This window comes from Cinclus cinclus, chromosome 6 (genome assembly GCF_963662255.1).
Source record: "Cinclus cinclus chromosome 6, bCinCin1.1, whole genome shotgun sequence".
NCBI classification, from domain to species: domain Eukaryota; kingdom Metazoa; phylum Chordata; class Aves; order Passeriformes; family Cinclidae; genus Cinclus; species Cinclus cinclus.
This window is the reverse complement of record NC_085051.1, coordinates 36,008,553-36,034,506: the sequence shown is the minus strand read 5'-3', so window position 1 is coordinate 36,034,506 and position 25,954 is coordinate 36,008,553. Positions and strand designations below refer to the sequence as shown.

The window sequence follows — 25,954 nt, the reverse complement described above, 5'->3', positions numbered from 1 at the left end:
AAATACTCCAACTTGATACTGATCTCAGCCACCTGAAACACAAACAAGTAACGAACAAGTAACAAACAAAATTCAGGTTTCCTTTTCTATGCATAAACTATGCAGCATGCTGCTCTTATCACAAGTTTATAACACCTCCCCACCAGAAGACCAGATCTTCAATTTCTCATCAAAATAGGAAACCAAAGCCTGCTTCCTGCTAGCTATAGGGACATGAGGAAGCAGAGCTGTAGAAATACTTGGTTTAATTCTGCTCCAAAGCTCCATAGAGTGGGCAGCCCAGAGACCCCCGTTCAACCACCCGCACACGGCCCCACCACGCGCTCCCCGTGACCCAGGGCCGGGCCGGGCCGGGCCGGGCCCCTCCCCCGGCGCTGCGGGCCAGCCATGGCGGCGACGCGGGCCCGGGCCTTGCTGCAGCAGAGCGTCTCCGCCCGGCTGCAGGTGCGGCCGCCCGAGCGCGGCTCCGAGGCCCAGTGGGTGGAGGTAACGTGGGCAGTGGGCCGCGGGCCGCCCCCCACCCTCGGCATCGCCCCCTTGGAGCGGGGCCCATCGGGGCGGCCGGCGGGAAAGCGCTCCCTCCCTGCGCGCGTGCGCCGGCGAGGGCTGGGTGGGCGTTGAGACATTTGAGGGGAACACCCCCCTCTCCTGGGGAGCTTCCCGCGGCTCTTTTCCTGGGCTAGGCTCGATTTCGGGCAGTTTTACATCCTAGTCTCGCTTGTGCTCCGGTACGCTGTCCTCGACCTCTGGTTATCGGCAAAGGGATGAGCAGCAGGAGGCCGAGGTCGGCGCACAGAGGTTTCTCTCTACTCCCCTTTCTCCCTCCGCACGCCAGAGTCTCTTCAGGAACATGACTGCTCCCCGGCCAAACGCTTCCCTTCCAGCTGTGTTGTTCCTTCTTTTCTTAAACACGCTTTCACAGAAACACTACAACCCTGGCCGGTGGGTTTATTTGTTGTGTGGTAGTGTGAACTTGGAGAGAAGAGGCCAGGTGGGGCAATGGGACTATAGCAGCAGTGGTTCTGATGTTTGGGGTTGTTTTTTTCCAGGGCACTAACTAAAAACGACGTTTAGCATATAGATAACCACACAGGTTAAGGTTACTTTTCCTTCCACAGTCTTCTGCCGTGGTAGGTAGGTAGGTCTGTGGACTCTTTGATGGATGTGCTGTGCATGCAGCCCGGGGCTCTTCACCAAAGCATGAAGGCTGCCTTTTGGAATAATGCACTGTCCTGCTGTAGTTGTCATTGCTTGTGAGTTAACTACACTAGAATAACTCATTTCTGCCCTTGTCAACTATTTAGCCCCCATGGGTTTTTTGGTTTTGTCTTTTGTTCCTTTTAGAGACTATTACAACAGAAGGGGCTTAATACAGTCACTTGCACAAGTTTTAAAAAGTTCTAGTATGGTTAAAGGGTTTATGCATTCATTCAGCACATCTGAAGAGAGTTCACTGTCTGCCTTTCACATCAGCCTTAAAACATTTCTCTCCTTTTTCAGAAGGGGCAGGTGGATCCAGCAGAACTAGTTTCTGCAGTACAGTCTGGGAAGCCAGAATGTTTTACTGGGAGGAAATAAGTGTCATCTCACAGATGCTGTGTTTCACAGATGTAATGCAGCTATGTACATTACATTATTGGCCTCTCCAGTATAATGTAAATTACAATAAAATTCACTCAGCCCAGCATAAATTAACTACAGGAGACATAGCCTGTTTCTAGCTTGATAATCATGGAAGTAATTGTAGATCTAGTAAAGGAAAGCAGAAATGTAATTTTGCTGTCTTTCTTTTAAGCTATCTTAAAAGGTACATATTGTGGTTGAGAGCTATGAATAACTTTGCTGTAAGGAGGTTGTGTAGTTCATCTCTCTAATTTGCAAAATTACTGGAAGAGTAATAGATAGCGCTAAAGGAATCTAGAAGAGATTTGGGTGGTCTCCAGCAGATATTGTTCAGACATGCACCTTACTTTATCGTAGGTCCTTGGCAGTCTTTCCTGGGTACCTGGGGCTTTTTAAGAGAAGTATGTTTTAACAAGAACTAGTCACCATGCAGAAAAAAAAAACCCAACTGTAAGTTTGTATTTTCTGTAATATTTTAGAGGTCGTTGGAAGGAAATTTTGCTGCTGACATTTTCTGATAGGGTAACTTTACTCCTTATTTTTGCATGTCAACGCAAAAACACAAAAATAAAAAATACGCACTTCATCAACTATTATTTATGTGGACCAGTGTGTTCCTGATATTTTACGACCAATTAAAAGTATGACCTCACCTTAAGACATTTCTAGCATACTATAAATGGCATATTATGTAGGTGGCTTTCAATAGCTTCTGAGCTGTAAGAGACCCCTGTAGGTACTTTAGGATCTTCAGAGCAGATGTTCTTTATCTGAAAAAAGTTTAGGAGTACATTTTATACGTGAATCTCTGCCTTTGTTGTGTTTTCATGATTGAGATTTTTGGCCTGTTGAGTGTTACTGCACATAGGTGTCACATAGATGTCTTGTTTATGGAAAATTTTGGTTATATACTCTCCATGAAAGGTTTGGGTATACAGCAACGTAGGAAGAAAAAAAGAAATTATTCTTGTAAAGTTAAGGGTGAAATAATGTTTGGTGTATTTCATAACTGTGTGAGAAAAGAAACATAAAATGAATATTCAGCTAAAAAGTGTAAGTGCCTACACTTTATGCAAGGAAAACTGTCTTTTCATTATCTTATTTCCCTTGACTAATTTTCCAGTTACTATGGCAAAAAAAGGTGCAAAATACCAGGCATGGACTTGTTCTGTGACCTGTGGCAGATGATGTAGTCTCTCTTTGCTGCACTGAGTATAAGAAATATGAGGAAATCTTCCCAGAGGGTAGTAAATCTGAACTTCAAATGTCGCAGAATAATTTATGTAAGCAAGTTTCACAAGCTGAGTTTCTAAGAATTACAAAGTATCTCTGTTTTATCTATTATCTATTGCATTTTCCTGGAGGAAAAAAATAATAAAAGGTAAAGATAATATTTTGCAGAATATATTTCAGTTTTGCTAATGAAATCCTGAAAGATACAGATGAATGTAGTTAGTAAGGAGAGTGAGGGAGGAATCAGTTATTTCTTTTTTCCTTTTTTCAGTTATTTTTTTTTTTCTAGCAAAAGAGCTAAAAAACAGCATTTGAGGGCAGTGTTGCTAAGGCTGTCTGTATGGGTATTAGGGCTGGGTACTTCAGCCCTTCTTGATGCAGGTTGCCTGATCTGATGATTACTTAAGACAACTGCACAGTATCTTGCTTTGCTGGTTTATTTATGTAGACATTTTACTGCTGACAGTACATCCACATAGAACACAACTTTCCTGTCACTGTGTAGGTTCCTTGCAGTGGCTGTTTGCACACCAGCATGTTGAATTTATGATCTTCTTGTTTGTGTTATTTCACTCAAATCTTTATGCATTAAATATAGGTCTGAGAAGCAGTCAGCTAGGCTTCGGTAGGTTACAGAGGACCTGCAGCAATGGCAATGGTTTTGCTTTGGTTCAGAAAGTTTACACATTACATTGACAATGAGCACAAGTCTTAGGACACCTGAAATACTGAGCTAAGGTCAGACTGACACATGTTATTGCTAGGTTTGGTCTTGTAATTGCATTCAATTTTACATCTTCTATTCAATTAAGAAAACTGAAGAACAAAGACTTAACAAGGGGTTGAAACGTGGCTGCACGTATTGAACCCCAGTTTTCAGTCATAGTTGAAAACATAAGTTTCAGCTTACAAGTAGTTGCAGAGCTTCCATCTGTATCATGGTTGTAAAGTGTTCCAGAAGATCATAAATGTGCAGCATAAATAGAAGCACCCTCTGTCAGCTTTAACTTGTCTCTGAATTAATTGTTTTCTCATTTAACCTCCTGTCCCTCTAATTTTCTTCAGTATGTATGTCTCATCTTGTGATAAATAGTTTATTCAAAACCAGACATCAAATAAGGGCAGAAGCTGGAAAAATCATGATTTGTTTTACTTTATCTGTCTGGCCTTAGGACTTCCAGGGGTCACTTTACTTACTTTTTGTGTCTTTAAATGAGCTGCTTGCAGAATATCATTACTGCTGTGAGGCTGTACAAAAAACCACAAGTCTCAGAATTAAAATTATTTTCTGTGATGTGTGCTGTATCACAGTCACTTATTTCTAATGCTGGGGTTAGATGTATACAATGTAAATACATTTGGCCTATTTTATCAAAAATATTTTTATTAGTAGTTATTTGTACATTATTGTTAACTATTAGTATCCTGACACCAGTCTGTTTCTGGAATGAATATTTAGCTAAACATGTAAGGACATCTAATGTTTGGCAGTCTGCATTTCTCTCCCTTATTTGAACAGATAATTTGAAATGTCACTTGAGATTCTGGCCATCAAATTTCTTACAGTGTTTATGAAACATGGCTGTCATTTGGGAGTCTGTATAATATTCTTCAGTGGTCATATTGAGTTTTGAAAGGAGCCATTTAAAGCTTTTGAAAGTTCTCAGCATGTGACATTTTGGCTACAAAGAACATTCTCTTTTTTTCAGAAGTTAGTCACTAGAAAAGTAGTTGAGAAGGCATAGCTTTTCTCATTCATTGCCTTGAGCATTTTGTTTAATCTCTGCAATAACAAAGGGGCAAAATATCATGTGTATAGCTAGGATTTCTTCACCAAAAACTTTATCATTTTGGGAAAAAACAAATAGAGGAAAATATTTAAGTGTCTTTTAGAAATTATTCACATTTTTCTATCCTTTTGCTTTGATAGCATTGGTATTAATAACTCCTTCCTGTCCCAATCTATTTAACATCTTTTCAGTGGTATTTCACAAGTTGACATTTATGTTTCCTCCAACAAAATTTAAAAGATACTTATCTTGATAAAGCAGCAGGGAGGTTTCTTTATATCCTGTCTGTCTGTGGATCCTGTCTGCCTGTGGATACTTTGGGGTTTTTTCCTGGAGAAGTTAAGCCATGCAGGTGTACTTGTGTGTGAGACATAGTTGCTGCTGGCTGCAGAGCCTATCAGTTTGGCTTAATAAAGCCTGGGTTGTTGCACGTGCATTCCTTACAGACTAACCAAGTGAGCAGAAAAGCCATGCAAGAGTTTTCTTGTGCCTTCTCCTCAGTGGAGGCCTAATTCTTCCTTCAAATACATAATTCTTCCCTCAAATACATAGTCTCTCTGAATGCTAAAGATGTGGCATACCCTTTACTCTATACCAGTACTGAAAGGTTCCATTTTGCCATTTAGATTTTACCCAAGCTGATAAATAGTATTTTGAACAACTTTATTATATTCTGAACAACTTCACAGTTTTTGATCATAATATTTGACAGATTGTGGTTTTTTCAGATTTATGTTGTACTAGATTACTTTCAACATCCGAATAAAATTCAGTTCTTTGACAAGTCCTGTGGTGTTTTTCTTTATTCATAATTGGAAATAATATCATCATTCACACTGAAGATTATTTTAGCTGTACGTTTGATAGGAAAAAAGCTGAAAGTATTTCTTATGCTGGATTTAAGTATACTAATTCATCTTGTCACCTCATCTATGTTAATACAGTACACTCTACATTCCAAATAAGTTTACTTCACATGGAGCTAATAAATTGTCTTAATTGTATGTAGAAGTATTGTGCAGATAATCAGTATATATATACCTTGCCTTCCACAGTGTGGTGTGTAAACTCAATGTCTGAAGCTATACTAAATAAGTGAAGCTATTCTTTGAACCTTTGTTATGTGGTTCGTAATTTTTGATACCAGTTTTAATGATAAGCATGCATTGTGGATAATGAAAAACATTGATGTCGTTGTCTGTAATCTTTTGTAGATCCAGAGAGGACTTGTCATCTACATATGCTTCTTCAAAGGTGCTGATGAGGATCTTGTCCCAAAAATTGGTATGATATAATCCATATACATTATTGTATTGTTTGAAAAGGAAGAAAAGCAGTTGAGGCAGAGAAGGTAGCAACCGTTTGGATAAGCCATGAGATGGCATTATTCTGTATCACTTACCTGGCTGAAAGAACTGTTTGGTCTGTCTTGTTTCTTGTGACAGTTGTCCATGCCTCGTTGTCTGTTTATGACCAGCCTAGAAAACAAATTCCCCTGACAGCATTCTAGTAAACACAGAAAATGCTGCACCTCCTGTTAAACATATTACATGTGTTGGGCAGTGGCTTCAGTCCAGGACAGAAATGCATTTCAAATAGTTCATGGCTTGATTTGAAAAGTTTTTTAACACTGATCTCACTGTATGTGCAGAATATTTAAAATTATAGCCAGTAGAGGGAGTTGTGTGGATAATGAAACAGTGTCTTCCCCATCTCACTTCAGTGGTGCTTGCACTGTTAACGTGCAGTTTTCTGGTTCAGAGGCAATAAGAGCAACGTCTGCAATTTTTGTCTTCCTCTCCACATGCAGTTTAACATTTACATTGAAGCAGAGAAGATGCTGTGGATAAGGTCAAATAGTAGCTATTTCTGTCTTTAGCCAGTCCTGGTTTGGCTTGTTTGGCCTGTTTTTTTTTTTTTTTTTTGTTCTGTTGTAGTTTTTTTACTTTGATGGCATTTCTTCTCCCTCCTTTCCTCTATCAGTAGCACTGATTCCCCTGAGAAATCCTGTGATGCTGCATATTCCAGGAAGAAGTGTCCCTTTTCTTTAATATGGCTGGCAGATACTAGTGAATTGGCTTAAGATTGTGTAACAATATTTCACTATTTCAGTCTATTTCAGGCTACTGGTTGGGATCAGCAGTGCACAAGTACAGGTGCTATTAAAAATGCTGAGGGCAGCTCCTGAGATCTTGGAGGGCACTGTGCTTCTGTGATGCTAAATATTTAAATCTATGATATAAAAAATTATTTTGTGCTAGTGAGAATTTAATGAGAATGTTGTCTGAGAATAACTACATTTTCAGCTGTGGGACAGCTAAAACAGGTCAGAAAAAGAAAGTTCTCTTTCCTATGGGGAGATCTGTTTAGGGACATCCTCCTTGAGTGCCTGTCTTAGAGAATATTGTTTCATAAATATATTTTGAATCTGTTTAAGTGTGTGGGTTTGGTTCCTGAATCACAACTCAGCTGTTTTTGCTTCTAACAACATTAAACATTTATGTTTAGGATTTGAAGGCATGACTAGTATCCTCCCAGCTTTTACAGAGTTGGGGTAATGATTTGATTTGTTACAGAAACACCAGAAAATCTAAAGTTAGTAAATGCATTGATTTTATTTGCAAGTTTATATGTTCTGGCTTGTAAGCCAAATTGCATCTGACCTTCCTGCCCACCTCCTGTCTCAAGTGACAAACTGGTAGCTGCATGTCTCCAACTGGAGCACTGAAGGACACTTGCTGTACTTGAGACCAAACTGTGGAGCTGTGCCTTCAGCTCAGATCAGTGCTGGGTCCTGCTGCAAACTGCTGCAACCAGATTGAAAAGAGAGTCAGGGCACAATGCTCTCCAAAATGCACTGAAGATGGTGTGTCCTACAACATGGAATGTTGTGCAGATGCTGCATATTTGAGTATCAAGCAGTTAAGAAAGGCTCAGTAATTGCATCCTGGGTTCTTTTGGGGGTGTCCAACTAGAATCAGCTTTAGGATTTTAGATAGCAATCACTTCCCCAAAACATAGAACTTTAGACATATGATATTAATATCTTTCACATTCCTTACAATACTCTGACATATTAGTTGGTTAAGTATTGATTGTCCATGTTTCAGTTCATTAATAAACAGTTTCTTTTACTCAGTGATTTGTCACACATCAAAATATTTGATCTTGTTTATGATATCGTGTTCAATTAACTTCAGTTAGACTAACTCTTACTTTATTTTTATTTGCAGTTGATACGCTCTTGAATGTTAAATTAAGTGAAAATGAAAACGGCGAGCTTGTCTCTGTTCTTGATTTACCAGGTGATGTACTTATCATACCACAAGCTACCCTAGGTGGTAAACCAAAGGGAAGAAAGATGCAGTACCATGCAAACATTGAAAAAGTAAAAGGGTTGGAACTTTATTCTCAGTTTGTGACTTTGTGTGAAAAAGAGGTGGCTGCCAATGCCAAATGCATGGAAGCTGGTGTTCTTGTCAAGCATGGCACATATGGAAACAGGCAGGTGTTAAAACTGGATACAAATGGACCTTACACTCATCTGATTGAATTTTGAAAAAATAAATTGTATCCCAAATACAGTACTGGTGTCTTCTGTTTGTTTTGTTTTGGTTTGGTTTTTTTTCTCCTAAGCATTAAAGTGCTTGATTACCTTGGGAGGTAGTTTAAAAAAGGCTTTCACTCATCTTTACTCGTTTTACCAATCCCATTGAGTAGAAGGATTCCTGAGACTGCCTTGCTATAATGAGTATGGTTTTTTTGCTCATACGCATTTGAAGTGTGCTCAAAATATTTGTTAATACTGATCCAATAATGCAATCATTTTTTATTTGAAATCATATTTGAAAGAAGTATTACATGTATAGCTTGAAGAAGTGGTTTATAGATAAAAAAACCTAATACTTTAGATGTACTTACATCCATTTTTGCCTTTATGCTTTCTATCTGTGCAATGACAATGCTTTCTAACTAATATATTGGAAAAATATTCACTGAGTTGTAGTCTCTTAGAGAGTAAGTACTAAATAAGAAAGTCAATCCCCCTCAACCTGAGTGTGTAACGGTGGGAGACTCAGGGTAGTACAGGACTGATGATAGGCTATGCAGGGGACAATAAGTGAGGCACATCTAGAAACCAGCAGTATCACTGAATTGCTTACTTGAAGCTTGCATTCTGAAATCTCTGATGTGTTTTGATAGGCTGCCTGCAGTAGCTTGGTCTATGTCCTTGTTACTGTGGTCTTGCTGTCTACTCAATTCTTTCATAACAGAGCCTCAGGAAAAGAACACGGACATTCAAATGAAAACAAAAAATAAAGATAGCACAATGTACACTGCCATCTCTTTGTTCCCTCTGCCCTATTGCTTCCTTCCAGCTTTTTGTCCATTGAAGCTGCTAGGCAGAGACTTGCTTTCCTTTTAGAGACAGAATTGGTTCATTTGGGGCCACCCTTCCCAGCTGACCCCCTAAGCAGTTCTGTTATAAGCATTATTAACAGATGGTGTTAAGAAGATATCATGGGAAATTCTGTCTTCAAAAGCAGTAACAGCAGAACAGCTATATTAAAATGTGGCAAATACAAAACTGATTCAAATGTGTTCATCCTGTGTCTCAAGTTTCTCTTTTTTTTCAGCATTTTGGTTTAGAAGGGTTCAAAGTGAAATCAGACATTTATGTGGTTTGCAGAAATTATCCAGAATTGCCATTTAAGTAAGAATTTATTCTGGAAGATATATAAAACGTTATGGTTAGTGAGGATGGCAGCTTGCACAATCCTAAATTGTAGGCCAGTAGTTACAAGTATCTGTCCTTATCGTTCTTTTGTACAAAACATTGAATGTATAATCTGTAGGCTCAAACTATGCCATGAGAATAATTTTTTAAACAGATATGGAACTTATAATTTTGATAAGAGAGTAATGAGATTTTTTTCAGGTTAGCATAATATATGGCTAATAATTGTGAAGTAAGTAAGGATATTGAATTCCTGGCAACTGACATTCTCACAGTTGAAAACAACCATTTACACAAATGGCCTGCAAATATTAGCTATTAGACCCAAATGACATATTCATTCATTAATAATTAACAGTTATGACAGACACAATATGAGTCATGTTCAAAGTTCCTGCTAGCAACATTCAAGTAATATTGTCCTGATGCAAATGACTAATACAAATTCATGATGATCTGTGTGCTTGGAAAAACATTGTAACTCCTCTTTCTGTTGGAGGTCAAATCCTAAAAAGTGCTGAGTAATACCACTTTTCACAGACCTTACAGGAATTGTGGGTATTTAGTATATGTCAAGAATTAACCTTTTGAGGTATAATAAAAAGTCTGAGCTTTTAATTTACTTCCTGTCTCCAGAAAGATCTTTGGCAGCCTGGAAATTCATTCTCTAAAGAACTCTTAAGATTTCTGAGAGAGAGAAGTTTGAAAATGTTTCGTGAATGCTGCACCCTTTGTACTGCTTTATTTATATCCATTATTGATTCACAATCCATTTACTGAAGGAAGCCATTTCTGAATAACATGCTGATAAAAAAAAATGATTAAAATTACTTTTTCAAAGCCAAAGACTTATTCCCTTCAGCCATGAATATATGCTTTAAACAGATGACCTGACTCCTCTTTAAATAGTTTCTGTAATATTACTAGACAAAAACTCAGATAATTATCCTGTTCTATACTTAGAGAATATCCATTAGAAGATGCTTAATATTCCCCACTTCCTTGAAATAACCTATGAAGTGAGGAGTTGTCCTTATGCTATTATGTTTCCAATTCATCTGCCACGCAGAAATTTGCAATATCAGGTTTTTGTGACCTTGTTTGCAGCACACACACCCAGTGTGCTGAAGCTGAGCATGTGTGGACTATGAACTAGGCTCATAAACACTCACTAATGAGTTCAGGGGCAACAGGCCTCTTTGCTAGTCAGCAGTATTCCTGCTTCCTTCCCATGCTCTTTCTGAAAATTTTTTACCCCTGCTGCTATATAGAGTGTGCAACATATGGATTTACAACATACAAATATTAATCCAGACCTGGAAGTTAATAAACAGCATGTAGCCCAGTAATACTTGCAGCTGTATTGCTACTGCTAGTGACAGTCCACAGGCCTTGTCCCAAGTGTTCCAAGAGCTCAGGATGAAGGGTTATACAGGAACTTTCCCCAGTCTTCTCAGAGCTTTGGTTTTATTTGATTTGGCTGTAACAAATTGTTTGTAAGGGCAGGAGACTATGGCTAATTTGTTTTATGTGTAACCACAATTGTTATATACATATTGATAATTAGTATTTATTCTGTGTAGAATTATATTTTTAAGACTCTAACATGGTGTTACAGGGTACAGAAATACAGGCCTATTAAAACAGCAGGAACTTTGAGAAATGAAGACACCAACTGCAGTGTAAAGTAGAGGCACGAGATAGTAAGAGATAGGGCACAGGCTGGCACTGGAGACTCCAAGGCTATAAACAACTTGCTAATGGTCAGTTAAAGAAATACTAAGCTGGAGCTGGGCAAAACTATTCTTAGGGATAAAAAAGAGAAGAAAGAACGAGTGTAGGAGATAAGCAAAAAGCAAAACATTTAAGATTAACAACAAAAAAACCCCCCCATAGTTGCAGGCCAGTGAATAAAAAGCAAGGAGTAAAACTTTATTGTAAAATGTATAAAAAGAACCCCAAGTGAGAGATATTTCAAAAAAAAGAAGGGGAGAAAGAAGAAATTATAAACATCAATATCATACTCCTGCAGGCACAGGACTCCAGATGCTGATGATCCACTGTGCTCCCTCTACCAGGTGGAAGCCATAAGGGGGCGAAAGGGCAAGCATGACACCAGGAAGAGGGGTAAGGGCAGGTATTAAATAGTGCATGCATAACAATTTTTACTGTACTATTATTATTGAGACTTTCTATATAGTTTATTTCCTTTGTTTTTCTGCAATAATTAGATTTGGACTGATAATAATTCTTTTATTAAATTGCTACGATGGCAATTAAAGTAAACTTGGTGTGACTCTGAACATACGGTGGATTTCTTTTTGCCTATAACAAGATTTTGCACATTGCAGTTTCTGCAGACAGTTGTTTCCCCATGTTGAAATGGCAGCCACTTGATGGGCTGCTGGATATCAGCCAGCCTTTGTGGTGCTTTTCACCAGGTCTTTTAATGCATCTGTGATGTCTGATCTCATTTACCACACAAACTCCACAAAAATTCTTCATTGTGACTCAATGCAGCAAATGCTCTTTAGCTTCTCTTTGAGAACAAAGTTCCACATCTACTTGGATTTAAAAGGATGATCTGCTGAACCTCAATCCCTCCTCTGATACAAAAACAGCTTCTTTGGACAAGGAGGGATGACTCTTAAGCTTCTGCTATTTTTTTCTTTTAGTTTCTATTACTTCCTTCTATATGGACTCCTTCAAACACATTGTTTCTCTTTGGAAGCTGGCGTAGCAATATGCCACAGAGGGCTAAGAGGGGTCTCCACAAATACACAGGCATTCATTACCTGAGGTCTCCCACCAAACTCTATTGTGACTGACTTAATTTCTTAAATTCTTTGTGTCTCAATTCTCATCTAATAAATGGCTATGTATTCTTCTTTTCAGTGTCTTGATCCTCACCGTATATTGACCAAAGACCATACATTGAACAAAACAATGAACACCACTGTTTTAATGTATTGCACCGCACAGGGGGACAGGACTGGATTGTCTGGGAGATCCACCAGCTGCTTTAATCTAGGCATCAGTCACAATTGCTGGACAAGAACAGAAAGCAGAGCTTCCTCAATGTTTTTCTTGGGGAAACAGCACCCAAAATTTGAGACACTCTCTCAAGAATTTGATGAATTTGGTATTTCCTATTTGTTCCTTTTTAGTTTCTTGAAGCTTCTTGAAAGCAACTCACAATTTGGGAATCCCCCTGAGATTCCCAAAAGGTTCTGTTACCAGGAGTGCTATGCAATTACAGCTGAAAAGTAAATGGTGTATGTGGACAAGAAAAAGAAACAGCAGTTAGAATAGCCCAAATGCTATGAATGTATTGCACATTTTCTATTTAAACCAATGCTGTCTTCTAGTTCAATTACTGCCAGTGTGTGGCTTTGGGCAAAACAATTTTCTGCTCCACTTTTTCCATCTGTGATCTGAAAGAAAGAGTGAAAATGGGGGGGAAAGAGGTTTAAAACCACTGGGTATTCCCCCTTTCTCTAAAAGCAAAGAATCACCTCTGATCCTCTTTCTATTGGAAGGCAGTACTCTTGCACATCTCTTCAGCTTTGCTGGAGCTACAGGAAGTTGCCTTTCACTACCTCCTACTTCAGCCTCTGCCTCACAAATGTGACTTAAGCTAATGTTCACAGAGCACTTTGAGTACCTCAATGCACTCAATGGTATCAGTACAAGTAACACTTCATACTATTTCTAAAATAGGAGTGATCCAGACAGCATGGGAAAGCAAATAAATGGCATTCCTGTCTTACTGTTCTAGTTCATATGTATCTCATTACTCTGAATTTAAAACTGCTTTCCATTCACCTTAATTACATTTACTGGTGTAAGTGCCAAAATAGATGCCCTATTACATCAGTATGTGTTAAGAACGTGCAAGAAATGAGCTCGATGCTATTTAGATGTGCTCCATTAGAAAAGAGACTGGCAATGAAAGTTTTGGATTAACATTGAATGTAAAAGGTTTTTGGGAGACCTTAGTATTTAGTCGGCAATCCATCCCTAGATCTAACTTTCTTATTTCTCCCTTCCATTTTGATAGCTGTATCTAACATTATCAAGGCCTGCATAATACTTTTATTTGCATTTTAGGATTTAAAATAACAGTAGGACTGTGTAATTGCTTGGCAGGAATTCAGGCCTTGCATTCTGAGATAGTACAAAAAGGAACTGTGTTGGGAATAAAAAGAAGCCTAACAGTATTGTAGCACAAAACTATACATTATTTTTGATATTCAACGTGTAAAAAACCCAAGATTGGTTCCTAAAATATTACAAAAGCTAGGACACATCAATTGGGTATTGGGTTCTACGTGCCTCCAGAAAGTAAAACTAAATGGTTAATCTTATAATTAATTTTAAGACATCCCTTCTTAATGATTTTAAAATATAATGGAATTTGGTTTTGTTTGCTATTTAATTATTTGGTGATGTAACATTTTATTCAAATCAAGGCCCAAGTCCTGTGATTCTTAGTCATGCATGGACAGTCCCACTGCATTCAAAGGCATACATTCTTTTTTCTTCCTCTAGAGTCACTGAGGATTATAAAGCTGAAAGAATGAAAATATTTAGCTCAGAGGCATATGTGACTGTATAGATATTCTACTATGTCTGGAATTTGTATGGCAGAACTGACTCATGCTCTAAATCAGTCAACCCACTTTACCAAAATAGACTAATGAGAAGACTGATCAGTAGGTTTGAGCATTTCAGTTATTTGCCAGTTGCTTATTTTATTAAGTAATTTATTATTGAAGCACAGTCAGGACTAATGGAGAAAGGGAAATTGAATTAATACATGGTGAATGCATCTAATTGTCCTATTTTTTCTGTTTCAGAACAAATTTCTATAAATTTGCACAATATATATTTTTTAATTTCAGATTGAAAAGGGGAAAAATAAAAATGCCATGCATAACTGCTAAAGTAGATGCTAATTTGAATCAGTGCATGGTTAACAGTCGACCAATTTAAGGAAAAATAATAGTAAAAATCCAAGTTAGCTATAAATCCAATGAAGAGAGACTCTTACCCTTATGTAAGCCCTGCTGGCACAAAGCAACCCCAAAGCTGAATGTACTCAGAGATGGAAGGAGCATCCTGCATCAACATGCCTTTATTTCCCAATTGATTCATATCAGTTTAGCATTAACAAAGCATTACTTAGATTTGATATCATGTGTCCTGGGTGGCCGGGCAAGATAATTCTTGGGGGAAAATGGAGGCTTTACTTCTTAATGAATGATGTTTTGTCTTGCCCTGTGTTCATGTAACACTCATCATTATGAGAGACTAATTTTGAGTGGGTCTCTGCCTGCTACAATAACAAAGTGAATAATAGGTATAGTAATGACAATAACAGCAGTAATCTTCCAAAAAATATTCTAGATTTGGGGTTTTTTGTTTCTGAGTTAACCATGATCAATCCTTCACAAATATTGACAGGAGTTTCTGGTACCTCAGGACTGTCAGAGAGCCCTTGTTTTTCTGGAGTTGCTTATGGAAAAAGTTGTAACAGTCTTGGAATATAAATTGTTCAGCTAACCTTTCTCACAAGTGAATTGCAAATCACTGTATTAGTAGCAGCAATTCAGGCCCTGATCAAAATGAGGTTAACTTAGCAAGTAATTCTTTCCTGGGAATGTATGTGATTTTTGAAAACAGATTAGCACCTTTATATGAGTATGAGTTTGTGGAGTCGATTTCTGTGAAACGTAATATGTAAATAATTTCCTGCTTCAGGTGTGAGGCATATTCTTCATTACCACATCCATTGCCAGAATTTTTTTTTAAAAGGTCATTGCATCAGTGCTCATGTTTTTTTATCACAGTCAGTTTAGTAAAAATGAAACAAGTGTCCATATATGGTAATGCAGCCTGATGCTCATGGCATCTACAGCAAAATGTAACCAGGCAGCCCTGCATGTGCTCTTTGAAATATTTCTCAGCAGTATCATCTGCATAACTGAGTACAGATGTTCACAGAGGACCCCTGCACGTAAACTTTACATATTGAACCTATGTGAAGTCGAATGTACAAGCTTATGCAAGATTTAGACACAATTTCTGGTCCTATGGTTTTGTGTCCTGGGCATTATTCCCTCTCTACAACTGGTTGGAGGGAGGTTGGAGCCAGGTGGAATCAGCCTCTTCTCCCAGGCCACCAGTGATAGCACAAGAGGACATAGCCCCAAGCTGTGCCAGCGGTGGTTCAGGGTGGATAACAGGAAGAATTTCTTTATGGAAGGAGTCATTAAACATTGGAATGGACTGCTCAGGGAGGAGATTGGATGGAACACATAATCACTGGAGGTGTTCAAGAAATGTCTGGGCATGGTGCTTAGTGCTGTGTTTTGGTCGACATTGTGGTGATCAGTCAAAGGCTAGACTCAATCCTACAGGTCTTTTCCAATCTTAATGATTCTGAGATTCTGTTTGCACAAGTTAAAAGAAGATATTCCCAGAAAACACAGGCTTGTGGAGAGAATTCTGGGAGCTGAATTCCAAACATGGCTGGGCATCAGCTGGAAAACTACAATAAGATTATTGTTTATTTTAAAACTGATTGAGAGACGTATACTTTCCTCTTATTATTATAGAACTTAAACTGATCACAGAATACATTAAAGAAAATCCTTCCAGTGGATATTTTCTCATGACCAGTGAGTTCGCTAATGAAAATTTGGAAGGGTGGAAGTAATTCCCAGTGACAAAGCAACGTCCTCCAGTTGGACCACCTATGATGTAGGAGAAACGAGGTGAAATTCCTGGAGGAGTTTCAGCTGACCTTGTCTGTAAGACACAGAATTATTCCTTGGCTTGGGATTCCATATCGATTTGGGATCACAGTTTACACTGACGAAACCCAGGAATAACAACTTTTGCAAACGCGGAGTTTGACGAACGCTTCACATAAAGGGCGTGTTCCTGTTACTGTTCTGTGCAGCTCCCAGGGGCCTTCCCAGGGAAGTCCGGACGTGGATGCCGGAGGGGTGGAGTGGAAATCTGAAGCCGTGGCAGACGCTGATGACAGCCAGGTATAAATCCCAGCCGTGCCAGCTGAGCTACCTTCACAAAGCTTCACCAAGAGGGATCTTTGTTGCTGATTTTGGTGGGGCAGGGCCGACCCCGAGCCCCCGGCCGTCCCCCCGAACGCAGAGCCGTTCATCGTCCCGGAGGCTGCGGAACCTCGGAGCGCCCCCAGGGCCCTCACTCTGTCCCCGCCGGCACCGCCACACTCGCCCCGGGCTGCGCGCTTTCCGGGCCGCTCCCTCCCTCCTCCCGGCCGCCGCAGGCGCTCGATGGCTCCGGGCCCGATTGCACAGTCCTGAGCACCGGAATCACCCTCGTACTCCTCCTCCTCCCTTTCCTCCCCCCTCCCCGCCGGCGGGCGGCGGCAGCTCGGGCGCAGGACCCGCCGCCCCCCCCGCGCTGGAGGTGGGCGGGCGGGCGGACGGACGGGGCCGAGCCCGCAGAGCGGGAGCGCTGCGGCCGGCAGGTACCGCGGGCTGAGGGAGGCCAGGGGCAGCAGGGGCTGTGTGAAGGGGCAGCAGGGCCGAGCGGAGCTGGGAGTCCGACGGGGCTGCGCTTGCCCGAGGCCTGAGCCCGAAAAGTGCTGGATCATCCCCGGAGCCGCCAGGTGGGTCGGCAGGTGACACACACACACACAGCCAGCTCTAAAGCCGGCGGCCGGGCGGCTCCCCCAGCCTAGCCTAGCCCTTGCCGTCGCGTCCCGTTCCCCAGGGATGCGCGGCAGCTCTCAGCCCCGTAAGGAAGGGAAGGGAAGGGAAGGGGAGGGAAGGGGAGGGAAGGGGGCGGCAAGCCGGGCGCCGCCCGGGTGTGACGGGGAGCGGCGGCGGAGCGGCCGTGCCGCCGGGCTCGGGGCGGGCCAGCGTCGGGGTTTGCCTGGCCGTACGGATCCTGAGGCTGCGGGCATCGGCTCGGCATTCACTCGCTCCGAGGTTCCATGATTTTGGGGTCTGTTTTTATATTTCCTTGTAAACCTTGGTAATTAAGAATATTTGGTGGGGGGTAGAAATACTGGACGTTCTGATATCTGGAAATGTTATTGTAAGCTTTTGCGGTTTGAATTCCTGGTTGTCTGGATAGAGCAGTGACTAAGTTTATACCATATAACTGGTAAAAACCTGGCACAGGGACGTAAAACCTGTGAAGTTGCATTAGTGTTGACATTTTCGAGTGTGGGCAAGAGTAGTAGGTGTTGTAAGTTTATTTAAGAGTAAAGTTTATTGAGATAATGGGTGGAAGGATGGTAGAAGACGAGGAAGGTATATGGAAGTTGTGTCCAGTTCTGTGTTTCTGTAAGTGAAATTTGCTATCTTTTGAATTTTGGATTAATTAATTGTAGTGTTTCCTTGAGTTTGGGGTTTGATTTAGTAGGATTAGGTGTTTGAAGTTGTGATGTGAACTGTATATTTATTTTAGTCTCACGTGCCAGAAATGCTTTCCCTGTCTTCAGAAACAGTGAAGCTATATTGTATGCTTTAGTATTTTCCTACAGGATATGTAATAGCTTCAATTAATGTATGAAATAACAGTTGAGACATAGAAAATAGATTACTTCTGGTTGTGTGATGAATGGAACTTGGGTTTCTTTTCGTGACGGTTTGACACAATGAAAAGGAGGTGGGGTAGGAAGCCAGTTTACTGTTACACTAAGTCTAGCCATACATAGAAAACTTGAGCTTGATTATTGAACATAGGATTGTGAAATATCATAATCAGTGAAATATCTGATTTACTAACTAGTTCATGATGTTGTGTGTCGACACATAAAAAACTTTACATGCAGGATGATCTTCTGTTTTAAGATTCACAATACCCTAATGAGGCAGGAAATTAGAAACATCTCCTCACAAAAACATTTTCAGATTATGGGTTCTTTGCTCTATTCAGCTTTTACCTATCTGGTTTTTACTGGGTTCAGGTAGCAGAACCTTTACAAAGACACACAGTATATTTATATCTACATTGCAGACAAAAAAAGCTTGAAACCTCTAGGCAGTTACATTTTTTGAGCTGTTTTGGAGTTTTCTTTGGGGAACAGCCACATAAAATACCTAGAGAATGAACCATTGCAGTGAGGTATGTCAGTGATTTTTGCCCGGATAGTGATCTCTGATTTGCCAAACAAGTCTCCTGCAGAGTTTGCATCTGTGAGGGCTTCTGCTGCTGCTGCTAAATTTCTGTGTCAGTATTCCAGTGCAGTTGAAGTGTCATCACAGTAAAAGCTATAGTGATTTTTAGGAAAAATATGTGTCCTTTTATGGGATTTCAGTATATATGCAACAAAAATTCCCTGTGGCTTAATTTAATGCTAAGCTAGACTAAATTCAGTATTTACCTTAACAGAAAATTGGTAACTAAAATCAAGCTGGTTTTTGGATAATCCATATGCATATATCACGTACTGCTGACATATATATCACTGTAAGTCAATTTAACATTTTAACAAGTAATTTCATTTCCTGAAACTTCTGTCATTGTGACAAAAAAAAACCCAAACAAACAACAAACCCCACCCTGTCAGCATACTTAGTTTGGTATATTTTGTCTATATTAGATGAACAATATTGTCTACAACATTCTCAGGACTAAAGCTATGTTCAGACATACATTGAAATGGTTATAGGTTATTGTTAGTAGGTGGATGTTTATACTCCTGTGGTTTTCATGCACTTGCCTTCTTATCACATCAGATTTCAAATCTGCAAAGAAATAAACCCAAAGTATTCTATGCTTTTTTTATTCAGACTGAAGCTAGTTATTGCTTTTTGAAGTTTACTTAGTCCAGTTTTGGGGAAAAAGAAAATGTTTTAAAGTCACTTTGTCAGTATCAGATGTGATACTGTTTTTTTGAGTATTAGAAGTATTAGGTAATTATTTATATGCAATTTGCCCAGTTGACTGTAAACAAAATAATATTCTGAGATCCCTATAATGGAACCAATTTTTATCTTTTGACTGAAACTTTCAGAAATGAACCTTAATAATATTCAAGAGTTGTGAGGCATGAGGGGTCAGAGGGTGCCAGTAGTGCCCACTGTGGAGCTGAGGAAATGGCTGTTTATATTTCTCAGTAACTGAATGTTGCTGTTCCTTGGTTTCCTGGAATAATTCTTCTCATGTAGAGATAAAAGTTAAAGTGATAATAAGAAATGTGAAATCAAAGTGTATGTACTTTTAACACAAAGAATGAATTAATGTCTTTTTTTTAAAAAAATATTTAATATTTTGCATTACTAAAACAGCTACTGCATTTTCTCGCACTTTGTTCAGGGTATTTTTCTTTAATTTTGTCAAGCTTTGTCCTCCAAACTTCACAGAAATCATTCCACATTCCTGGAAGTCATTGTCTTGCTGTTTCTTTCACACTTCAGCAAATGTATATTGTGTCGTAGTTCTTGTCAGTGTCACTGTTATATGTGAAGATTGTGGGTGGTCACATTCTTTGAATGAATATTTTTAAAACCAGGAAGCCCGGAGCAAGAATTCTGATAGATTTCACATAGGTCTTTGTTGCCTTTGAGCTTTATTGCACTTTCAGATACAGGGTAATTCCTCCCAAACTTGGAAATCAATAACACTTCATAAGCATTTTGGTAGGAAAACCAGTCATTTGGAACTGTTTCTGTGGGAGTAAACAAGTACTTTGTGTGAGCGTCATTGTTCGCAAAGCATGAACATACGACCCCTTTGTTTTGCAACACAAATGGAAGTAGTTGAGAAGTCAACAAGAATTCTCTTTGGGCTGCGTGATATTTGTTCTTTAGTACAGCCTGAAACACTGTGGGAACACTGCAAATCCTCCATATGTGGAGCATGCAATATATGGATATTAATTTGGGTTGCATCTTTTACAAGTCCCTGCATAAATACTACCAAATTTTCAGTGAGAGAATAGACACATAGCATTCCTGTGGCAAATTTCTTCATCCAGAGTGCTATTTAGAGGGAAAACTGAAAGAAAAGTGGCTTATTTAAACAGCTATGATTTCAGAGTCATGTTTCTAAGCAGAATAATTGCATATAAAAATATGATCTAAGTGGAAGTTGTCCTAGTCTCAAATCTTCAGCAGTAACTAGAGGAAGTGGTTCTGCAATCATCTGTTATTTTTTGTTGCTTGTAGTCAGACAGACTCTTCATTGCTTTTTGCTGTTTGAGATAAACATGTGATGCAAATGTGTACGTATTTTTATTTATAAAAGAAGATTTGTGAGGGAACCTGAATTCAACTAAAGCATAAAATATACAATAAAACATATGAGTACTCAACCATGAGATTTATTTCCTGTGTTTTTCACATGCGAATGCACTCAAAATTTGATATTAAGAGTTATAGTTCTGCTTGATTTAAAGGTCTTAAAATTTTGGATCTTCTCTGTGGCCTGGTATTCTTTTCCATGTGCTCTGAGTTGTGGTCTTGTTATTACTTTCTCTCATGGCTTGTTCTTGCAAACTGTTGGTCCCATCTTCTCTGTGCTTGGCTTCAAATTTCTCTACCACTGATCAACGTAATGTAACACTCCAAAATACATGATGATTTTATGGCTCTGTATTACTTTTGGATGAAAAGCACTTGTCAGTTTGATGGCAAGGGTAATTTTGCTCAAATTGATGAGACCGATCAGTGACAAATTCAAGTATTTGTGTATATGCATTGAAAGATTGGGCACTGGTTTTGTAAGTTGTTCTTCAACTTCTTCATGAAGTATTTAGTCAGTCAAACATACCAGTGTTTCTGCTAAAGTCTTCAGGGGAGTTAACTTTGTCTCTTCCTCCTCTCCCTTCTTCTTGTCTTGGTGCTGAAAGAAAGCAGTAAAAGAACACACGAAATCCCCAACTTTTTTTTTTTTTTTTTTTTTAGATTGAGTGAAAAGCCAAGAGTGATAAGCACTACTGAGCATAAAATAATGTACAGAGGGGTCACTGTTACATTGGGACCTGCAGTTACCTGCTCTTGCTTTCTGTAGCTCTGTAAAGCCAAAATTTAAAGCTTGTGTTTATAGAAAAAAGGCACAAGTTGGCTGAATGATGGGGATCCTGCCACACAGAGGATGTGGAAGTACTGATTCACTTGCACTGATGCTTTTAGCTTTACCTTCTCTAACTGAAGATTTTGAGGCAACTTCTGTGAATTAATTGGTAATAGTTTGTAGAAGTCAGTAAGTAAACAAAGGCTGCTCTCTCTTTCTAATAATTATAAACATATTTATCTGTTGAATATTCCCACTCAGATATCTTTCCAGTGTCTAAACTCCAAACTCATTTAAGCTGAAATTTTAGTTATTTTTTATTCCTTATGAAATTACTGAAATTCTGTAATTGTTGTTTATTTAAATCAGATTATTTCTGTCTGTGCTATAAATTTGCTGGGCAGCCATAGCTCCCATTTGAGGTTGCTGGAATTTGAACCTGCACTTTTTGCCTTCTGCAGACCTGGGGGGCCTCTTTATTTTTGCCTACTAGCATAAACAGTATACTGTAACTATTGGGTTTTGGCCTGTGTTTCATTCATTAGTAGCTGCCTTTGGCTGGTGCTTTAAGGTTTTTCTGGCCAGCTGGCAAAGACCATCATACTGAGTTTTTCTTGTCAGAAGTAAGTCCAGGGGAGCTGGGCAGGAATTTTGTTTATGTTTGGAGGACATTACACAGGTATGTGCAAGGATGTAACAAAGGTTTGAGCATCGATGTCTCTCCTTGCAGTCATCTCAGATGCACTGCTAACAGTCATCCCATTAAACTTTTAAACAGTGCTGCAGGAGCAACATTGATCTCATCTGTTAATGGCTGGAATCAAACGTGTCAGGCTGGAAGGCTTTCTCTTAAATGTATTGGTTCGCTTGTTAGGCAGACAGTGATAAATCTTGCTTTCTGAAGAAAAGTTGAAATATCACTGCGGTGCAGAGAGGGTCATCTTGAAGCTAGCAAATAAATGTACTTCAGCTCTGTTTTTCAGCAGTGGGATGGTTATGGCATTGATGGTGTAGTCAGCCCAATGGCAGCTGTTGTGAAAACACTGGTTGTTATTACTGGTCATTTTTTGTCTTAATCATTACTATTATTCATTATTCTTTTTTACTCATTACTGTAAATGAGTAACAGCAGCAGGTTCTTAGAGGAATAATACGCGCTTATGTCTCTGCTAGATTAGTTATTGGAACAAAATTGAATCCATGTGTTTATTATCTTGTATCAGATTTAGTGCAGAATTATGTTAATACTTATGAAATGAGAAAATATAAATAATTATTATTATTAAGGTAAGTTAAATAGTACTTTATTTTCTTCACTACACAGTAGGTGTGAAGAACTTAGACCCTCATCTAGATTGTGTGCAGCTCATCCCCAAGTTCTGTTCTTATGTTCAGCTTTGCACTGTGAGCACTGTGCTTTTTGCTGTGTTCTCTGCAATACCAGTATGCTGCAGGAGATCTTAATGCCCTACATTCTCGCCCTGCTTCTCCCAAGTTTATATGCATGTGCCCTGCTTTTATCATTATGTGTGAAACTTCATAAGTATCCCTGGTGTGCAGGCTTATAGCTTGTTGAAGAGAACCTTCGTAAGTGTTTGGAATAAGTTTTTTGCATGTAAGGTAGGGAGTATGCTGCTTTCTATACAGGTTTGTGTGGAATCCAGGTTTGCTTGTTGATCAGCAGTGGAGAGATCAGGTCTGGGAAATCAGGGGATTTTATTTTTTTTTTCTGCATGGACAGTTCTGTTTCTACAAAAATAATTCTTGCATAATACCCAGTTTGCATAATACCCAGTTAGCCTTTTTAATTCAGTCCTAATAGTCTTTGAGAAATGCTAGTGTTTCTGGCCATGTTAGCAGGTACTCATTATAATGATTCACATCTTCACCAGAATATTTTTCTCTCTTTAATTTAGGCTAAAATTAAATAAATACATTTATATAGGTTTTGCAAATGTGTGCTTATGTAATTGAAGTGTTTCATTTAGAAAAAAGTTACAATAATAATTTCAGATTATGTTTCTTAGGGCTTTGTCCAGTCAAGTATTTGAAGCCTCTGAGGGTACAGGTTCTGCAATTTCTCAACACCAGTCCCAGTGGCTGATAATCATTACAGTGAAAATCTTGTTTTTTTGATATCAAGAGGGAAGCTTTCTTGTTTTAATTATGAAGTAAAGAATCTGTCTTCATCCTCTTGGTGACCTTCCCTTTTGAAGGCTGTGAGGTCATCTTAAACCTTTTCTTCAGCAGGCTGAACACTGGTTCACCAGGTGAAAATAAGTTTGGATTACTCTGATATGTACATGTACTTTTGATTTGTTTTCAGCGCCAGTCTTTTGAAGAGTTGTTGAAAAGTCTATGCTTTTAGAATAACATGCAACCTGTATTTCATGTCCTACCAGAATAAGTTCAAGTTGAATTTTTGAAAGGAAATATTTTTGCCTGTGAATTCTAGTATTAAAACTGTATCTGGAGGCTAAGAGAATGGATTGATAATCCTCATGTCTTGTATTGCTAGTATTGTACAAGAATTTTTCAGAACAGTTGAATCACCTTTGCCAGCTCTGCTGGTTGTTGGAAGTTTTTCTAGAAAATTGTTATGGTTATGATGCTGCTTGAACTTATTGTTTACTGGTTTAGAATTAAACTGAGTCAACAAAAGCAAAATGAGAAAGGTGATTTCAGTAGTTAAATGAACCCAGTTGTATGGTGTATATGGTGGGTCTACCAAATTGAAATGGTAGCGTATAAAAAGCTACTAATATTAATGGATGTTCAGTCTTTTTTTGTGAGCTATTACTTAATAAACATTGTTGATATTGCAAGACTTTGGAATTCTTGTTTTCTGTAGAAACACTTGTATCTTACGTACTTTGGTTCAAACATTGATCTTTGTATTAATTATTTTCCCAGAAAATTGAGTTCTTAACATCCTTTATCCAAAAACCTGGAGCAGCAGAGAGACAGTTTTTACAATGAGGAGAAATTACCTGCTAGGTAAGTAAAGTGCCAATGTCTGGCACTGCAATGTTTGCAGTTGGGGAAAACAGCTGTGAGTTGTAATCCTGAGGTAGATATGTAAATTGGGTAAGTTGCTGTGGCAGTAGGTGGTTTAGAGGTGGTAGACATTAGAACAGACCTTGGGTGAGGGGGAAAAAGGAGCATTTGTGACCTATACATGTAATTTTCATTCTGAGCAGTGATGAAAGTATACACTTAATCCTTAATTTGTTTTGGTCTGTTTCAAAAAATGTGAGGATAGAGCTAAATTCTGTGAGTGTTCTAGGATTGAGATAATTGATAAACTGTGAACTTCTACACACCTAGGCAGAAAAAATATGTAGTGGTATAATGTGTTGTGTATATTTACATCTGCTTGCCATTTTATAGTGTGTTGCCTTGTCAAACTGCTTGGTATTTCAGGTAGATTTGAAGTGACAGTTCATTATAATAAATGTGACTAATGTTTTTTGTAAATTTTACGTAAAAAATGTGTAGAAAGTGGTCTGCTCTGTCTGTGTTGGATGACAACCTGAGTACTGAATTATTTACCAGTGCTTTATATTGCCCATCTACTATTTGAGGGATCATTTTACAGTATAATATTGTTACTGCATAGGAAAAGCTGTGTTCAGCAGTCTGTCACCTCTGAAAAGGATAACTTGCTTGGGAGTTTAAAATATGGTTGACATTTTACCGGTATCTCCCTGACTGTTTTTATTTGTGAAGCCTACAGAATATTCTATTTTGTATTTTGAGGCTGTATGGCATTTAGATGTGTGAGGGTTCAGATATCATTAGAATTATTTTCCATCTTGGTTTGCTTATTAACAATGAGGAAATTCCCAAAATAATCTGAAAGACATAAGTAAAACACAACTTCTTTGGAACTCTGAGCTTTGAAAGAATCTTTTCAGGTTTGAGTTTTTTTTTTTCCCAAAAGAGAGTTATTAGAGGTTTGCTCAGCAGTGAAATTCTGGGGGCTGTACCTGGTTTGGCACTGAGAATACCTGAAGTGCTTGAATAATATGTCAGCATTTATATTTGTGAATATGTTTAACTGGAATTTGTTAATTGTTGGCTGCAGCTTTTGCTGCGCTTTGTTCTTCATAACAAAATCATTACGTTTGAGGTCAGTTGGTCATTACTTTCAGGTGTATGATTAAGGACTAGAAAACCTCACTTCATGCTAAACAAGGTGAGGGAAAATCAGTCCTGATATATTCAGAAGTATATTTAACTTCAACTGGCATATTACAGTAATACTATTATCTCATTTTCAAAAGCATTTGGTATTACTAAGGACATCTAAATAAAACTACTGTAATTTCCTTTTTATATTAGGCTTTCCTTTGAAATTTTCATTCTAGTAAGTCAAGCATGAATATTATATGTGATTGTTGATTTTTTATTAACTCTTTTTGTTTAGGTGTTCAAACTTCTTATTTGCCAGATATCAATGAGGAAGAAAAGTGATTAATGCAGTTTTGGTAGTTCACTGGATTTTTTTTTCATTCCACACTGTTGAGAGATTTGAGGAAGAATTAAAGGA

General features: G+C 38.7%; 1 protein-coding gene across 2 annotated transcripts; it reads left to right on the top strand.

Moving 5' to 3' along the window:
* Positions 1-288: 288 nt before the first annotated feature.
* DTD2 (D-aminoacyl-tRNA deacylase 2) lies at positions 289-8,205 on the top strand. 2 transcript variants are annotated; one of them, XM_062495215.1, is made up of 3 exons: positions 289-444; positions 5,861-5,930; positions 7,880-8,205. In XM_062495215.1, exons 1-3 carry the CDS (start codon positions 388-390, stop codon positions 8,203-8,205), a joined length of 453 nt encoding a protein of 150 aa, XP_062351199.1. In that variant the 5' UTR covers positions 289-387. The 2 variants fall into 2 exon arrangements, with proteins under 2 accessions (XP_062351199.1, XP_062351198.1); XM_062495214.1 differs by having other exon boundaries at positions 289-486.
* The last annotated feature ends 17,749 nt before the right edge of the window (positions 8,206-25,954 follow it).